General features: G+C 37.6%; 1 protein-coding gene across 3 annotated transcripts in view; it reads left to right on the forward strand.

The window, feature by feature from the left end:
- PBX3 (PBX homeobox 3) overlaps positions 1-19,798 on the forward strand; it is a 160,256-nt gene that overhangs the window by 113,024 nt on the left and 27,434 nt on the right. For all 3 annotated transcript variants that reach the window (XM_081803582.1, XM_081803584.1, XM_081803583.1), the window contains exons 4-5: positions 5,814-6,004; positions 15,549-15,684. In XM_081803582.1, the coding sequence (XP_081659708.1) occupies positions 5,814-6,004; positions 15,549-15,684 (327 nt within the window). The remainder of the gene's footprint in view (positions 1-5,813; positions 6,005-15,548; positions 15,685-19,798) is intronic.

The following is a 19,798-nucleotide window of genomic DNA, read 5'->3' on the forward strand; positions in this document are numbered from 1 at the left end:
TTTTTTATTCTTATGTTAATCCCCATACATTACATCATTAGTTTTAGATGAAGTGTTCCATGATTCATTGTTTGTGCATAACACCCAGTGCTCCATGCAGAATGTGCCCTCCTCAATACCCACCACCAGGCTAACCCATCCTCTCACCCCCCTCCCCTCTAGAACCCTGTTTGTTTTTCAGAGTCCATCGTCTCTCATGGTTCGTCTACCCCTCTGATTTCCCCCGCTTCATTCTTCCGAGAGGGAATAACTTTTAATAGAGATTTATTCTTTCTTTAAAAAGTAGATTTTAGAATGGGGGTATCATGATCGGTTGACTGCAGTCAGCTTCTCCAGATGGTTACAAAAGACCAATTCAGTTTTTAGATCTGATCACTGACCCGTTTTAAAGCTTCCTCTAAAATTAGTGCTTGCTCACTGTCTGATTTTATATGTTTACATTCAATGATGTGAATTTACAGGCAAGAAAGGGGTTGTATCTTGAATTCACAATGAAAAAAAGCACCACCACAAAACAAATGAAACTTTAACAAAGTTAAACAAACCTGAAAGTTCAACAGATCTGAAAACTTTAATTTTGAGTGTAAATGAAATATGTACGGATATAGAGGAGACAGTTTTACTAGCCAACAAATATCATTAAAATCATTATCATAAATCAAATATTTCAGATCTTCAATTGGTTTTGGATTATTAAGGAGAAAGGAACAAATGGCAAGGAGAAATTCTCATAGATAAGAGCTGATTGAAAATATTTTTTTCAGATGAAGCTTTTCATACTTTATGTTCATTTAACTATGTTATTGCTAGGTGTGTTTTAAAACACAAACAAAAATGCATCCTAGGTAGTTTTCAACAGCTGGATTAAAAGAAAAAGAGGTTTCTGCCATTACTTTAAATCAGAAAATTCAAGGAATCAAAACTCTTATTTCCTGAATACTCCAATTAAACAGGTGTTTCTACGTTTGTATTGTGGACATTGACCAGAAAAATTTTAACTGATAATTTCACTTGGAAAAATAATAAGGCAATGAAAAATTTCTCCAGTGTCTATTTTAATAGTCTTACAGGTATGACAGAGGTTGTGATAAATGTTTGAAGCGAATATCCCACATTATAAACAGTATTGATGCTAGTATGTGGTTGGGTGGCCCTTCAAAACAACTCTGCAATCATTTGATTATTCTCACTGCATTTATATGTTTAAAAAATGTATACCTTTTAAGAAATAGAAGATGAGGCAGTACTGTGCTCTGCTCTGAAACTGGTACAGATGATGCTGTAAATGAGGCTGTAATTTACTTTCAGTGGTATAAAGGAAAAAAAATCACTTTGCCTAAAGTGTATGCATCTTTCTTAAGGGTGTACCCAGATTTTAATTATCTAAATGTAAATACTTAACGAATTTTACTTAGAGTAATGAGCTAAAGTGCACACTACATAAATGAGATGTTCTAATTAATCATGTATGAACTACTGGTTTAAAGAAAAGCTATGTGAATTCTGTGAATGTTGGGCTATTGCCAAATTGCTAATCAGCATTTGCATTCATAGATGAGTTCGCTTAATAAGTTGTGAGACGTTCAGCAAATGTTTTAGGAAATTATGAGTTTTTAGATGCAGAAACTTTTTGCTTTTAACCCTTTTTTTTCTACATCCTTCCTAGAAACCATAGGCAAACATTCTTTCTGGAGAGATTAAAATGCAGCCAGAGAAAAACTTAAGAGAGCTAACATCTCAGGTATCATTCACACAGGAGTTTTGAATTATTTATCAGGACATACACCCTATCAAAGATATATGTTACCATAATGTGTGAGCTAGGTTTTTAGGAATTTGCAATGTTATGTGTGCAAATTCAAAATGCTTCCATAGTCCCAATACAATGGTTCTCAGACTTTTTGTCTTAAAACCTAGACTCTTAAAAGTTGAGACCCCTAAGAGCTTTTATTTGGTGGATTGTATCTGTCAACATTTATTATAAGAGAAATTAAAACTGAGAAAAATTAAAAGTATTTATTAATTAATCTTAAAATAATAATAAATCATTATGTTAACCTAAATAACATTTTTGTAAAAACCTGTATTTCCCCCCCAAAAACTCAGCATCTATTGAGAATAATGACATTGTTTTTACATTCTTGCCAAACTCTTTAATGTTGGGCTCAATAGAAGTCACCTGGATCTTACACGTGCTTCTGCAGTCAGTCTGCTATAATGTGGCTGAAGTATACAAAGAGCATCTGGATCTGACCTCGCACAAATATGGCACTGGAAAAGGCAGGATTGTATGCTAATAGCCTTTTCAGGTAGCTGTGGACTTTCTTCTTTGATATTACACCAAAACTTGACAAGTTGTAATTCCTTAAAGGTTAGTTATAATGCGGAGTTTGAAACCATATCGATCAATTCTTTGTACTCTGTTTCTTTAAAATCCATTGGTCTAATATGCAGTTCGAATGGATCTTCTACCTGTGCATGTTTTTGTAACATCATGCATTGATCATTTGGAAAATACTGGTTCACTGAGTTACGTACATCTTCCAGTGTTGACACATTTCATTTTATAATACCAAAATATAGTTATTAGTATCAACGCCAAGCTAATCAGAAAGTCGACTGGGAAACTGGGAAACTCACAATGGTGGATGCAAATTTTCCAAAATTCTAATTTTCACTTGAAAACTCAAATTTTGTTATGATACACGCTACTTATGTCAGCTCTTTTGCTTGACAGGCACACTTCGTTTTTGAGAGGACATCTGCCAAATACCCAAGTCTGAATAATTATAATTTGGTCGTTTTGCTTTAAAAAAAAAATGGCATTCCATGAAAAAAGCAGCTTTAGCTCACAACTTAAACAGTCACACAAGTGCTTTTTCTCAAGATAACTATCCGTTGATATGCAGTAGAAGTGCTTTTTGTTTGTTTCCCGTTTTGTCACAGGGAATATTACAGACGTAGTAAAGGCTTGAGATGTAATAAAACGAATAATTTCTCTTGCTTCACCAAGGACATTCGTAAATGAAACTGTCTTTTTGTGTGTGTTTGTGTGAACGCATGGTGGGGAAGAATTAAAAAAGAAACATCAAAGATTACTCAGTATGCGGTTTCTAAAGAGTTTTTCTTAGAACATGGGTCCCCAAGATGCCATAGAGCTGTGCTGTCCAGTCTGGTTGCCACTAGCCATGGGTAGTTGTTGAGACTTGAAATCTGGCTAGTTTGAATTGAGATGTGCTGTCAATGTACTGGATTAGAAAGTGTACCCCAGAAAATAATGTAACATACTTCATTAACCGTGTTTTAAAAATATTAATTATGTGTTGAAATGTTAATAGTTTTCATATAGTGGGTTAAATAAAATATATTTTTAAAATTAATTTCACCTGATTCTTTTTATTTTTTTAATGTGGCTACTGGAGTTGTTTTTTTTTTTTTTTTTTAATTTCATATGTGGCTTGCAGTGTATCTCTTTTGGACAGCACTACTCTAGAGAAAAGAGATTTTTGTGTCCAAATTTGTTTGGGAAAAGTTGGCTATCCCATTCCCCCTTAAAGATTTATTCTGCATATTGCCATATCAGTGTCGAGGAGTCTTGCAAAAACAAGCAAACAAAAATCTTTAAAATTTTTGGTTAACTCAGCATTTTCCAAAATACTGTATTTTTGGACCATGTATTAACATTCTCTAGAACTAGCTATAGAAGAACATACTTTCTGATCCCAGTGTGGGGACATGGTGCTAGTCTAATTTTCTTCATTTTATTGTGAGAAAACAGAGGGCAAGAGTTCGTCAAATTATAGAATTTTTAAATTATATGAACATTTCTTTAGAGAAAGTGCAAGAAAAAAATATACATACATTTCTTGGCAGGGTGACCACTTGTTTTCAGTTTGGCATAAGATAGTGTAAGTAATATAATGGGGGACAATCTTAAGTTTATTTTTATTTTGGTTTCCTTAAAGATAGAAGTTCTGGTTTTAGAGCTACACAGTTCTTTAACATTTTACTCTGTCATAAACTAGGACAATAATTCTTAGCCTTTTTTAGTTGTAAACTGGCTAAGAATCTGAAAAGAAAACAAAACTCCACAGATTGTCCCTTCAGCTGTTATACATTTGCACACAACTTGGATGAAATTTCAGGGAGTCATAGACATTCTACACTTACCCACGGTCTGCAAGTGAAGAATTCTTCACATATGGTGCAGGGATAATGTACTAACAGATATTAAATCAACATTACTCTCAAATTGTAAATACAACTGACCAGTCAGTAGACGCTCGTTGGATGACTACTGTCTGTCTATGCTGCACAATTCTATACTCTGAAGAATCCTGTAAGTGTAACATTAGGGTCACTGCTCACTTAAATTGCTTAAGACTTAAAACATACAGGGTGGGGGAAGCACCCTTTAACTGGTAAGCAAGACTCATTTTACCTCACCTTAGAAATATTTATAGAAAAGCTCCATAAAGCTTAGAGTAACTGAAACACCCAGTGTACTTACTTGAAAGGTTAGTTCTCTAATGAGCAGTTAGAAAAACCATCATGTGCTATATGTGAGCAATGTTCAGGATATCTGTAGGGAAGTGGACATTATTAAAACTTCAAACTATGTCTTGCCGTGATCAATGATTATTCTGTCTGCTTGCCCTACCAGGGGCATCTGTGCCGTAAGATACAGAATCTCTCTGTCTTGCCTTTTTAATGAAAATGCCAGAAGATGTTCTTTTTATTCAAGGGTATAGACTGATGATTTATTTACCAAAGCAGTAGTAGATTTCAGTGTAGGCCCCATTACTTGGTTTTATCGATCTAAAAGAATATAGGTGAACTGAAAGAGGGGTTGAGGGTTGTTAACTTAAAGTTTGAGACCCAAATCTGATCCTTAGTTTCCTGCTGCAACTCCCCTGAAGAACTGAGCTGCTTTACCCATTGTCCACAGATGGCTCATATCTACTGATAAGGCCGACACCACAGCCAAATTATTCCAGGACATTGGCATGCTTGGCATCCAAGGCCCTTTACGTCCTTCCATGGACCTGAATCCCTCTTCTTCTCTGCATATACTCTCTCATCCTCTAAACTTGCTGCATATCATTATTTCCAGGTTTTTCTTGTGCCTGGCATTCTTCCTAATTTCCACCTTTATCCACCTTTCAAAAATCCTACCCATTCTTTAAAGCCCAAATGTCACTCTGCCATGAAGCGTGATGTGGTCTCTGCCTCCAAATGAGAATACTCCCTCCTTGGAACTTAGGAAACACTCATATCTTCTGTGACACTTTGCACAGACTGCTTGTTTGAGAATTATTTTCTTATATATATTTTATCCTACTAAAGACCAAGTCCACATCTTGCTCATTTCTTTATACCTTAGTAGCATCGGGAAGAGTTTGCACCCCATAGCCCTTCGGTAAACATTTGCTGAATAAATGTAAAACCCCAGAGAAAAATAGGAGGTGCTTAGTATTGACAATACACACATATTCATATTCATACATACGAGTTGGTAGAGCATATCCTCCAACGGGAAAACCTCATTTTGGAACTGGGAAAAGGGTGGGTGGAAGGACAGTTGAGTGCTATGCCTCCTTTGCATGTTGGGCCATTCATAGTTTCAGAATTCTTGCTGCCCCATCTAACTACCACTGCCATTTGACAAGTGTCTTAGTTTTCATTTTCCCCTACCCACTGCATAATACCATTGGCGATTGCAAATGAAGTGGAAATTTAGATGTTAATGTTTGGGTATGATAATATAAAATACCAGATTCCTAAGGAGTGACTTTTTTCTCCCCCCTTTACAGGCATGTAATGAATTCACTACACATGTGATGAACCTTCTCCGAGAGCAGAGTAGAACACGTCCCATTTCCCCAAAAGAGATTGAAAGAATGGTGGGCATCATCCATCGAAAATTTAGTTCCATTCAGATGCAGCTCAAACAAAGCACTTGTGAAGCAGTTATGATTTTAAGATCAAGGTTCCTTGATGCCAGGTATGTGAGGCCACAAATCTGTTGCATGGCTTTTTTTCCTTTCCCCTTTCACTCCTTGTATATTACTTTCTGTAAAACTGGCCACTTGGTCTTAGATTCTTCTTTAATTTGGCTATAAGAGCTCTTCTCTACAATGGATAGGTAATTCGCCTCCTGGTGCCTACTCTGTGAGGCCTCCTCTTGTCTGGGAGTGGTCCTACTATTAGCTACCAATTTGAGGACTCAGAAAACAGATAGGATTAGTGCTGCTGCTAATGACTTAGGAAGACGTAGCCTTTAATTCTGATGCTAAAAAGTATTTTTAAGGATAATTTTCAGTATGTAACTCTGTTTTAACAAGGTTTGCTTTCTAAGAATTTCTCGATGTTACATTACCTGTGCCTATTATAAGACAATACTTGGAAACACTGATACTCCCAAGAAGGAAGTGGTGTTGTAGTTAATAGCAATGACCACAAAACCCCAAATACTCTTTTTCCAAATCAAGGAAGAAAGCCTATCAGTTTCTTCTGTAAGGATGAAAACTTCCCTTCTCTCTGAAACTTTCAAGTTTTGCAGGAGTTTTAATCAATTGTATATGGTGTGTTGCACCTCCTAGATGATGTAATAGAATTGTCAAGCTCCTACGGTGTGCTGCCTCTGCGGGGATGCCTCTTGGGCATTGCTGAAGCTTGTGATCAGTCTTCAGCTTTGGAAAGGAGTTTCTGTTTTGTTTTGCTTTCTCTCCCTTGCAATCTAACAGAGGCGGTAATTATCATCCAAATCTTACAATATTAAAGAAAATAACTACGTTAGCGTCTCAACTGGAAAACAAGGTGTGTGGGACAGTGTTTATGCCAGAGCTCTTCCTTAGAGCCAAACAGAGAAATGTATGCCACCTAACTCTACTACCATTCTCCTAGTTAAGGCAAGCCCTGTATCATTTTTGGTTCCTTCTTCTTCCATACTGAATTAGTCACCAGAACTTGCCAATGCTTGGTTTTCAGGATTGCCCCTATTAGCTCTTTGTTTCCACCCTTACACTCCTCGGCCCATCCTTTTGTACCTGGACTAGCCCAGTTCCCTCCTGGGTCTCCCTGTCTCCAGTCTCAGTCCCTTTCGCACTCCTCCTCTACACCCCTTCTCTGGTTCTGTACCATCCCCATGATGCCCTAAATGCTTTGCTTAAAAACCACAGTAGCTTTTCAGTGCTGGATAATTCATACACACTACTTAACCTAGCATTCAAGGCCTTACGTGACCTGTTCTGCCTCAATTACTTTTTTGTTTTTAAGATTCTTTGAAGTTTTATTCTGTTTTTTTCCTGTTTAAAAATTCCCATAGTCACTATGGAAAATTGGAAAATCTATAGAATAGAAAGATGCAGGATAAAAGACAACCACATTTTTGCTACTTAAAGAAAAAAAAAATCACCGTAAATGCTTTAGAATATTTGCTTCTGGTTTGGGGGCTTTAAAAAAATGTTCTTGTGATGGTACAATATGCATGATTTGGTTTGCTTTTTTAAAAATATACCATGAATAAATAAACATTTTTATATAGTATAAGCTCTAATTTTAAATATTTTAATAATTGAAGTCTACCAAATGGATATATGATAAATAATTTACCTAGCTATTCCTTCATTTTTTGAGCATTTAAGTTGTCCCTATTAATTTCCATGATAGTTTCTTTCTTCTTTCCTTCCTTCCTTTCTTCCTTCCTTCTACAGGTATTTACTTATGCTGAAGATTATAAAAGTAAACAAGATAGGTTAACATGTTTGCCCAAGGGGCACCTGGGTGGCTCAGCCTTTAAGCGTCTGCCTTCGGCTCTTTGGCTCAGGTCATGATCACAGGGTCCTGGGATTGAGCCCCACTTCCAGCTCCCTGCTCAGCGGGAAGCCTGCTTCTCTCTCTCCCACTCCCCCTGCTTGTGTTCCCTCTCTTGCTGTGTCTCTTTCTGTCAAATAAATAAATAAAATCTTCAAAACAAAACAAAACAAAACATATTTGCCCCAGTTGGAACTTACATTCTACTTGGGGAAATAGACAATCAACAAGTAAACAAATACAGGCATACCTCAGAGATACTGCAGATTTGGTTCTAGATCACTGCGGTAAAGCGAGTATCACAATAAAGTGAATCAAATGAATTCTTTGGCTTCCCAGTGCATATAAAAGTTATGTTTACACTGTACTATAGTCTGTTAAGTGTGCAATAGCATTATGTCTGAAAGAAAACTACATGCCTTAATTAAAAAATACTTTATTGCTAAAAAATGCTAACTGGCATCTGAGCTTCCAGCAAGTTACAATCTTTTTGCTGGTGGAGGGTCTTGCCTCAGTGTTGATGCTGCTGACTGCTCAGGGTGGTGGTTGCTGAAGGCTGGGGTGGCTGGGACAGTTTCTTAAGACAACAGTAAAGTTTGCTGCATGACTGATTCTTCACAGACAATTTCTCGGTAGCATGTGATGCCTTTCAATAGCATTTTACTCACAATAGAGCTTCTTTCAAAATTGGAGTCAGTCTTCTCAAGCCCTGCTGCTGATTTATCAACTAAGTTGATGTAATATTCTAAATCCTTTGTTGTCATTTCAACCATCTTCACGGAGTCTTCACCAGGAGTAGATTCCACCTCAAGAAATCACTTTTTGCTCATCCATAAGAAGCAACTCCTCATCTGTTCAAGTTTTATCATGGGATTGCAGCAATTCCGTCCACTTCAGGCTCCACTTCTAATCTGAGTTTTCTTGCTATTCCCACCACATCTGCAGTGACTTCCTCCACTAAAAAGTCATTATGAGTGTTATCAACTCTCAAATTCCTGTTAATGTTGGTATTTTGATCTCTTCCCATGAATCCTGAATGTTCATAATGGCCTCAGAATGGGGAATCCTTTCCAGAAGGTTTTCAATTTACTTTGCCCAGATCCAGCAGAGAAATCACCCATCTCTTGCAGCTGTATCTTCACAGAATGTATTTCTTAAATAGTAAGACTTGAAAGTCAAAATTGCTCCTTGATCCATGATGGACTTGCAGAATGGATGTTGTGTTAGTAGGCATGAAGATATAATCTCATTGTCCATCTCCATCATTGCTCTTGGGTAACCAGGTGTATTGTCAACGAGGAGTAATATTTTGAAAGCAATCTTTTTTTTCTGAGCAGTAGGTCTTAACAGTGAGCTTTAATATATTCAATAAACCATGTCATAAACAGATGTGCTGTCATCAGGCTTTGTTGTTCCACTGATAGAGCACAGGCAGAGTAGATTTAACATAACTCTTAAGCCATCCAATTTTTGGAATGGTCAGTGAGCATTGACCAGCTGTATTAGCTCCTAACCAGAGAGCCAGCCTATTCTTTGAAGCTTTAAAGCCAGGCATTGACTTCTTCTCTCTAGCTATGAAAGTCCTAGATGGCATCTTCTTCCAATATAAGGTTGTTTTGTCTACACTGAAAATCAGTTGTTTAGTGTAGTCACCTGCATTAATGATCTTAGCTAGGTCTTCTGGGTAACTTGCTGCAGCTTCTCCATCAGCACTTGCTGCTTTACCTTGCACTTTTATATTATGGAGGTGGCTTCTTTCCTTAAACCTCATGAACCAACTTCTACTAGCTTCAGACTTTTCTTCTGCAGCTTCCACCCCTCTCTTAGCCTTCATAGAATTGAAAAGTGTTAGGGCCTTGCTCTAGATTAGGCTTTGGCTTAAGAGAGTATGTTCTGGCCTGTTTGATCTTCTTTCCAGACCACTAAAACTTCTTCCATCAGCAATAAGGTTGTTTTCACATTCTTATCATTCATGTGTTCATTGGGATAGCATTTTCAATTTCCTTCAAGAATGTTTCCTTTGCATTCACAACTTGGTTGACTGTTTGGCTCAAGAGGCCTAGTTTTTGGCCTGTTTTACCAAGCTTAATGAAGACATGCCTTCCTCACTAAGCTTAATCATTTCTAGCTTTTGATTTCAAGTGAGAGATGTGCAACTCTTCCTTTCACTTGAATACTTAGAGGACATTGTAGGATTATTAATTGACCTAATACCAATATTGTTGTGTCTCAGAGAATAGGGAGGCCTGAGGAGATGGAGAGAGACGGAGGAAGGCCGGTCAGTGGAGTAGTCCGAACACACACAACGTTTATTAAGTTTGCTGTCTTAGATGGGCACGGTTCTTGACACCCCAAAATAATCACAGTAGTAACATCAAAGATCACTGATCACAGATCACCATAATAAATATAATAATAATAGAGATGTTTGAAATATTACAAGAATTATCAGAATGTGACACAGAGACACCAAGTGAGCAAGCATTGGTAAAATGGCTCTGATAGATTTGTTCAATGCAGGACTGTCACAGACCTTCAATTTGTCACAACTGCAGTATCTGTGAAGCACAGTAAAACAAGGTATGCCTGTATGCTATAGTATTCTATTCAGTTATGCAATGAAATGTAATAGGATGGTAAGTGCTGTGAAGAAAATAAAACAAGGAAAGGGGCAAGAAAATGATGAAAAGAGGATACTATTTTAAACAGATGTTTATGGAAACTGGTGTTTCAGTGAAAATCTTTATGCATTGAAACTTTTTGATCTTTAGGATTATTTCCTAAGGATTAATTCTCAGAAATGGAATTATTAGATCAAAGTTTAAACATTTTTAGTGCTCTCATTGTATCATTAAATTGTTCTCTTATGTGATTAATACAAAATGAAATCCCTCTTGGTCTTCCCTGTTTCCTCTGAGTAGAACTACTCCCCACCCCCCAACCCCCATTGCTGGCCTTTCACAGTAAACTCCCAACCCAACCCCAACTTGGTCACCACTGATGAGTTGTCATCTGTGAGGGTGTCCAGCATGGAGCCTGGAACAGAGCGAGTGCTCGTGTTTGTTGATTTCGTGAGACCTTGCTCATCCTTCTAGGCCCAGCCTAAATTTCCCTTTTTAGGAAGCCCACTTTAATCACTCCATTGGACTGGTCCTTGCCTTCTCTTCAGTGCTAATACTACATTATTACAGTTCTCTAGACCAAACTTCATTCAGACTGCCTTTATTATAGCTTTTCAGGAACATCTCTTCTCTTCCCTAGTAAGCCACATTGCCATTGAAAACAACCAAGTCTTGAACATTTATATTCCCCATGATTCCAGCAAGCTTCTTAAATGCAATAAGCTGCAAAAGGTAATTTATTGGCTAAGAAGATGAATGACTATTTCTACTTCATACTTTTAATATCTCAAGTCAAAGAGTTAAGATAGTGTCAGAAAACAAAAAAAAATTCAAAATTGCTTTTCAACTTTGAGTATTTTAACAAAAAATATTATGTAACAGAGATACTTAAAAGTACTTCCTTCAGAAAGAAATCCTTCCTAATAATTGCTATCCTTATTTCTGCTGATACTTTCCCATTCTTGTCAACATGTGTGCTTTTTTTATTACATAATTGCATTCATAATGTATACACCTAAATGGTTTATTTTTTCGTCCAAGAAGAGAAAGTATGTTAACAAGTCAGAGTGAGCAGAGGCAGAATGGGAAGGTGGCAGAGCTTGGAGCAGAGTCCCTTCTCCTGCAGAGATCACTGTTAGTGATGTTGCGATGCTGATGGGATGCAGCCCTGGGACTGAGGCGCTGCTGCACACTGGTGTGAGGCACAGCCATTTAGAGTTTGCTAAACCCTGCAGGAAAGAAACTTAGGGGGATGCTTAATGGGCATTTTCTATGGAACGTTTTTCTAAAAAATAAAGTGTAATACCAAGTTCTGTTTTATGACTTCAAGTGAATGCAAACACTGAACTTTGGTTTCATCTCTTCCTATAGTGCCTTTCAGCCAGCCCTCTACACTGAGAAGCAGAAGTTTTTCTGCTCTAGGCAAACATGCTCGTTAGGATATATGATTTCCTTGCTCACTTCGGCTTCTCCTATGGCCACACTCACATTTTCCTGGTAATTGGACAAGTTGAAGCATGTACCAGTGCAAAACATTTAAGAATAAATTCGCATACGTGCCTCTGCTCTTCTAGTAGAAGTGTTCGAGTAGTTTGGACATAGCCAGACTGTCCGGGGTCAGGTGTTCTGTTCTGCTCATAATTTTTTTCTCTGAGGTTTTTCAGAGTTTACTAAAACCATTCCTAGGCACAGTCGATAAATGAGCTAAACTTAGCTTTGCTTTCTCAGATATGTTCCTGCTCATTCCTCCTTTCATTTCCCAAAGAAATGCTCTTGTATCAAGCCTCAGTCTTGCTGCTAGACTCCATGTTTTATTTTTATTTTTATTATTATTATTTTAAAGATCTAATTGGCTTTATTCAACCATTCAGGAACTGAGCAGCATCCATCTAACTAAGAAGGGCGCTCTGGACTCCATGTTTTAGAACTTAAAGAGTCCCGAATTCACACGCTTACATAAAATAAAATTGAGTGGAGTGGCTGGATGAGGGACAGTGAGGATTACAACAGATGGGCGCATATCTGGGGGCATAGCCATCACTCAGCTTTAGGCTACGGCTGGCTTCTGAGAATGTGGGACTCGTGTGACTGATCTTCCAAGTTTTCACAAGAAGCCAGAAACTTAGATTTTCATGGGTAGGTCATTATTATTTTTTTTTTTTTTAAGATTTTATTTATTTGACAGTGAGAGATACAGCGAGAGAGGGAACACAAGCAGGGGGAGTGGGAGAGGGAGAAGCAGGCTTCCCACTGAGCAGGGAGCCTGATGCGGGGCTCGATCCCAGGACCCCGGGATCATGACCTGAGCCGAAGACAGACGCTTAACGACTGAGCCACCCAGGCGCCCCATTCATGGGTAGGTCATTATTATATGGTCTCAACAAATATGATCTGTGGGCCAGGTAATTATCTATAGACTTGACAGTTTCTTTTTTTTTTTTAAGATTTTATTTATTTATTTGAAAGAGAGACTGACATAGAGAGAGCATGAGAGGGGGGAGGGTCAGAGGGAGGAGCAGACTCCCTGCTGAGCAGGGAGCCCGATGTGGGACTCGATCCCAGGACTCCAGGATCATGACCTGAGCCGAAGGCAGTCACTTAACCAACTGAGCCACCCAGGCGCCCCTAGACTTGACAGTTTCAATACCTACTCTAGACCTTTTCCATCCTACGCACCCACACACCTCCTCGTCAGAGGGTGCCTCTTCAAAGTGTCCCCAGGTCAGAGGAATGCATGACTGCTGCAAAAATCCCAACTGCTGTTCTCGGTGTCTTTCTCTCCCTTTCCTTCCCTCCCTGGTTTTCCTCACCACCTCCCCCATTTAATTCATCATCACATCCTGTTGATTTTAATCCTTAAGTAGATCTTGAATCTCTTCTTCATCCTTCAGGAATCTCTTCTTCATCCTTCAGGAAACAACCGACAGTTTAACCTTCCAAAAAATTATTGAAATTAGGAAATTTCAGGACTCATAACCTGAGATGTTTTGATCAGACCTAGATTTCTTCCTCCCCTGACTCTCCCTTAATGTTGAGACATAGATCACATACTTAACCTGCCATGTTAGTGACATCATTTTAACTAGAAGAATCTCATAGGGTCTACACATTTTACAACTGCCTACTGACTCTTCCCTGAGTATAGGATATCACAAGTGAGACGATCATTAAGATTATTTGGAAGACAGTATTAAGAAAATTATTTGGGGAAGTATTTTCTAGTTATTGGAGGATCTAATTTAAAGTGAAGTCTGACAAATGCTAATTTTCAGGTTGGAAGTCTTTAAAATTGTAGTAACAAAACCCAAATATAAGTAACATTTTTGTTGTTTGAAATAAATTGTTAATAAATACTTGGTCTTCTGACTCTGCCACACCCTTCCCAGTAAAAACAAAGAAAATTTCCTCCCCTACTCTTTCCCTTGTGAGCAAATCATGCCTTAGTCCAGACACTTGCTTAAGCAGAAAAATCCAGAAATTCTTAATGTATTTTTTCCTTACCTTCCTTCTCTTTCTTCTTCACCCACTGCCCCCATCCAATCCATCACCAAGTCCTACTGTTTTTACCTTTTAGACAGATCTTGAATCTTTTTATTTCCATTACTCTCACCCTATGCCAGGTTACCATCATCTCTCAGTTTGACCATTGCAGTTGTCCCCTTAAATATCTACATTTCCTGGGGCATCTGGGTGGCTCAGTTGTTAAGCCTCTGCCTTTGGCTCAGGTCATGATCCCGGGGTCCTGGGATCAAGCCCCGCATCGGGCTCCCTGCTGGGTGGGAAGCCTGCTTCTCCCTCTCCCACTCCCCCTGCTTGTGTTCCCTCTCTCACTGTGTCTCTCTCTGTCAAATAAATAAATAAAATCTTTAAAAAAAGGGGCGCCTGGGTGGCTCAGTTGGTTAAGCGACTACCTTCGGCTCAGGTCATGATCCTGGAGTCCCGGGATCGAGTACCGCATCGGGCTCCCTGCTCAGCAGGGAGTCTGCTTCTCCCTCTCCCGCTCCCCGCTCTTCTGCTCTCTCTCTTACTCTCTCTCTCAAATAAATAAATAAAATCTTTTAAAAAAAAATCTTAAAAAAAAAAAATCTACATTTCCTGGGGCGCCTGGGTGGCTCAGTCAGTTGAGCATCTACCTTCGGCTCAGGTCATGATCTCAGGGTCCTGGGATCGATCCCCACATTGTCGGGCTCTCTGCTCAGTGGGTAGTCTGCTTCTCCCTCTCCCTCTGCCTGCTTGCTCGCTCGCTCTTTGACAATGAATGAATAAAATCTTTTTCAAAAAATCTACATTTCCTTTCATGCCCTCCTCCAACTATTCTCAGCAGTCAGAATGATCTTTTTGGAACTTAAAATTTAAAGCCTTTAATAGCTTCCTATTACATTTAAAATCCAAAAATTCTTAATGGATCCACTGAGCCAGTATATAATCTGGCGCCTGCCCATCCTTCCATACTCAACTCACACATTCCCTGATTTTTACTGTGTTCCAGTCTCCTCTACCCCTTTGGACTTTCCAAGCTCGTTTCTGTTTCAAGACCACTTTTTCTGCTCATTCCTCTTTCCATTCTACTCTTTGTCTGACTAATGCCTACACATTCTCCAGGTCTCAGATTCCGTGTCACTCCTTTCCTGACTCTGTAATCTATGTCAATTTCCTTCTTATACCTTATACTTTTCCTTCATGACACTTGATGTGGTCACCATGATTTGTATTTATTTCCGTGATACATGTCTAATGGCTTTCTTCCCCCTAACTTTCCGTTTTCTCCCTTAACCCTCCAATCTCCTGTAAACTCTCAGATAGACCTTACCTCTTTTGTTCCCACTGGATCTTCACTGAGTACCTATAAACACAGTAGATCCTTGTTGAATAAATTAAAGAATCAAGTTAATTGTGCTTCACATTCTTGTATTTTTAGTGATCCTCCATCTTAAAATGATTTGGGAAGTGCTTTGGAGGATGCCAAGAGCATAACTGCAATATTGTGATAAATCAGACCCTAAGAATGTTTAAAAATAGAAATCTGTTTTTTTTTCGTGTAATTCTATTCAGTATATCCCTCTTTGGTTAAGGCTGATTATAACTATAATTCTCTCTTGGTTCTTGTCATAGACGAAAAAGGCGTAACTTCAGTAAACAGGCCACAGAAATCTTGAATGAATATTTTTACTCACACCTCAGTAACCCCTACCCCAGTGAAGAAGCCAAAGAGGAGCTGGCCAAGAAATGCAGCATCACAGTGTCACAGGTGAGAGGACACCGTGGGTCTGTCTTGTTTCCCTGTTGATATAGGAACCCTATTCTTTCCTCAGGGTATCACCAAATTTCAGATCCATGTGTTCCATCATCAAAGAAGATAAAAAGAAAATATAGATATTCCCACATTTTTATGCAAGCTTTTAAAGCTTAGGTGATTTTTTTTTTTAAGTCCTAAGTGGCAAGGAATCAAGATAATCAGCCACCACCCCAGTGTAAATCTTCTATAGAAAGGACATAAACATGCCATGGGGAGAGACACGGTTTATTCTTAAGTGACTCTTCAGTAAATGGCATGTAGTCCTGCTTTCCCTGATTTAGATGACTGACCTAGCTTCTACCAGTGAGAAACCAATTTATTTGTTGCCGAAAGGAAATTTAATATAACTCTTTGGTGAAAGCTTTGAGGAATTCACTAAGTCTTTTCTTGGTAACCATGCTATGATATTTGGGTCATAGGATTTCTTTGCTTCCTTGTTATTCATTAAACAGAAGAATTAAGTTTATACCTGTCACTGTTTTTTGGGTTGTTGTTGTTTTTTTAACATTTATTTGTAATAAATTGTGACCCTGAAATTAGCTGTCATCATCTTCTAACAAAAATACATTTAGTTTTAGGCAGATAGATGGGTATTTAGATTGAGGATTGGAGACAAACAAATGAACAACTGTACGTCCTTATAAAATAAGTATATTTTACTGGCATTAGCTCTAAAATATAATTTTATTTAAATACTTATATTGTTGTTTATAGATTGACATCGAGATAGCTTTTCTTTATAGCACGCAAATGTGGTAATTGCCAACCAGCTATTGCAGTGGAACTTAAGGAAAAGCTGACCCTTGGCAGAAATTTCAATATTCCCTTTTGGTCATGGGTCACAAAAATTTTAAAGTAGTTTATAAATAAATACTGCTGCTGTACATCTGAAGTCCAAGATGTTAAAGATCCCCTTCAGATTCCACTGAAAGTTTTATATCAGTATTTTAAGTCATTGTTCTTTAAGGGATTAGAGTCTGGGTTTGAGATGATTTCTAGCTTCTGTTTTGGCATTACTTTCCATAGAACCTCTAGAACAATCTTTGGTTTATAATTAAGCTATCATTTAAGAGTTAGTGTCATTCTCTTACGAAATAGTGGCTTATCTTGATTCCTCTTGCCCAGTTTGAAATGGAATGTAGTTGATTTGAGTTACCAACTTCTGAAGATGTATATAAAACATTCCTGTCTGGGTTATATAGTACTCACTGCCACTTAAACTATTAAGGAACAGTATAATGTGCTGGGTCATATGGGGAAGATGAAATTAAGTGGGTGTTTTTCTGGTGTGTGCATTTCCCCTGAACATTAGTGAAAGGATTGGGCTCATGCTAAACGCCAGTTGATGATGCCGAGCCCCATTTTCAGGCTCTCCCAACAGCTCTCTGACTTCAGAATTCAAATGTTTGCAGGTCCAATTTCAATTAAGGTGTTTTCATGCCTCTGCTTCTTTTTTACTTCCTTAACATAGTTACCATTGGAGAATAACACAGATTATATACATTTTTTGAAAGTGATACGATCCTGACTTTTCATTAGTGTAGTACTAGCATTTTGTGTCTAATGTAGGACTTGCCTAACACATGCTGTGTAATAAGTGGGAGAAAAGTTTCCTTCTGACTGCTCCGAACCAGGAAGGTTTTGCTCTACTTCTAAAATAGGCTAGGAACACATTACTTAGTTTTTAAAGTACATTACTATATTCATTTCACTTATTTTCTGATAGACAAACAGCTTTGTTAGGTTAAAAAATTTTTTTTTTGGTAATTGCTTCAGACATGGAAATAATAGAGACTAAGATTAGTCTGTCTACAAAGCAGACTTGCTGACCTTTTTTCTCCCAGTTCAGCCTTTCAAATGCAGAATTTCAGGGATCTGTTTAAGCATTAAATTGTGACAATTTCCTCCCCTCTTACCCTTTTCCTGCCTAAAGAAGTTAATTTCCCCTCAACAATTCCCCTCCTACACATCTCTGAAGTGGGAACAATGATGTTATCATTTTAAGTATTAGACATCAATTGCTAGCCTTATAAATTAGTGCCCTGTTATTTAAGTTGTTTAGAAATGAAACCAGAGAATGTGCCAGACCTGACAGGTTAACTACTTTCTAAAGAGAAAAAAGCATTGTTTAAAATATACATCATACTAAAATAAATTAAATTTAGAATCTAGAAATCGTTCATATACAAAACCAACTTAAAAAAATTGAAATCCAGTGAAAACAGGCAATTGTAGAAACACAATTTTTGCTAGATTTAGGGTATATGAAACTGATTTATTCTTTATTGCTTAAAATAATAATTAAGAATAAGTAAGGAACTTTCAAAAGAAAATGTAAGGAAATATCTTTAGTACTTTGAGGGTAGGAAAAAATTTCTTAAAAAGACCATAAAAAGTATAAACAACAAAGGAAAAGATTGATAAATTTAGTGGTAAGATGTTTATCAAAGTACTTAATAAAGACTGAAACATCAGCATTATGTAACTATTTTGGTAAAGACTGGATCAGGCAGGAATCATCAGTAGATATTAAACCTAGGGAGAAATTTTGATGAAGAAGATGGTCTTCAAGCGGCTCTCCATAGGCCCTTTGTTAGTTGCAAGGGTTAAAAAAAAAAAAAGCGATTATAGAGTGGAGAAATGGAACAAAACCCTGATCAGGTGATTAGAAGCAACATCACCAAAGAGGGACAGGTGGACATTGTGTGTAGTGTTTCATCCAAGAAAGTAACCTGAATCTAATCACTAGAAAACATCAGACAAACAAAATGAGGAGTGTTCTGTTAGGGAAAAAAGGAGGATGGGAGCAGTATTCTTGAAAAATGTCAGAGAAAGGCCATGGAAATGTTTTACACTAAAAGAGGATAGAGACGTGACAGGTAAACGCAATACCTGACCCTAGACTGGATCTTGTACTGAAGGGGAAAAAAATGCCGTAAAGGATATTGGGTTAAGTTTATCTAAGTCAATTAGAATTTGTAATTGTACTACAGTTCTATAAGAGAATATTTCTGGTCTTAGGGAATACACATTGACTTACATAGGGATAAAGGGCCATGACGTATATAATTTACTCTCATATGGTTCAGGAAAAAAGTGTGCATGTCTGTGTGTTTATATATGTGTGCATGTATATATATAAACACATACACACAAACATGTATAAACACAGAGGGAGAGTGTGCATGCATGAGTACACACAGATGATAAAACAAATGGGGCAGAATGTTTAATAACAGGTGAATATGAGTAGAAGGCATACACAGATGTTCTTTGTACTGTTTTTATTTTTACAAGTTTGAAATCATTTCCAATAAAACCTTTTTTAAAATGTGAAGACAGCCCACAGACTGCAAGAAGGGATTTGTAAGTGTATAAGCAAGATGAAAATCCAAAATACAGAAGGAATTCCTATAAATTAATAAGAAAAAAAGAACATATTTGAAAAATAAACAAAAGACACAAATAAGGACCTCACAGAATAATATATTCAATTATATGAGAAGATCCTTATTAATAATCAGGAAAATGTGATTCAAGAACCGCAATGAAATAATATTTTACGTATCCTGGGTTGTGGAAGAAAATCCTAAATTTGACCATTCCAAGCCCACACATTGTTGGCAAGAATATACTGTAGCAGGAACTCTTAAATATTCTTGGTAGGAATGTAAATGGGTATAGCTACTTGGAAAACTTTCGGCATTATCTTATAAATTTGAACATACCTATACCGTTAAATCCATAATTTTACCTCTAAGTGAAATTGCTCTAGAAAACTTCTTGTGTATGTATATCAGGAGACATGGGTAAAAGCATTCATTGTAACATTGTTTGAAATGGTAAAAAACTTGAAGTAAGATAGTTGCCCATTGATTGGGGAAATGGATAAATCCGTTGTGGTATAATCCCATTACAGGTTACTATATAGCCATGAAAAGGGATGATCTACAACTACATACCCCCAATTTGTTGTTGTTGTTTTTTTAAAGATTTTATTTATTTATTTGAGAGAGAGAGAATGAGAGACAGAGAGCACGAGAGGGAAGGGGGTCAGAGGGAGAAG

The sequence above is a fragment of the Leptonychotes weddellii genome, chromosome 14, assembly GCF_054177405.1.
Source record: "Leptonychotes weddellii isolate Sample4059 chromosome 14, ASM5417740v2, whole genome shotgun sequence".
In the NCBI taxonomy this organism is placed as follows: domain Eukaryota; kingdom Metazoa; phylum Chordata; class Mammalia; order Carnivora; family Phocidae; genus Leptonychotes; species Leptonychotes weddellii.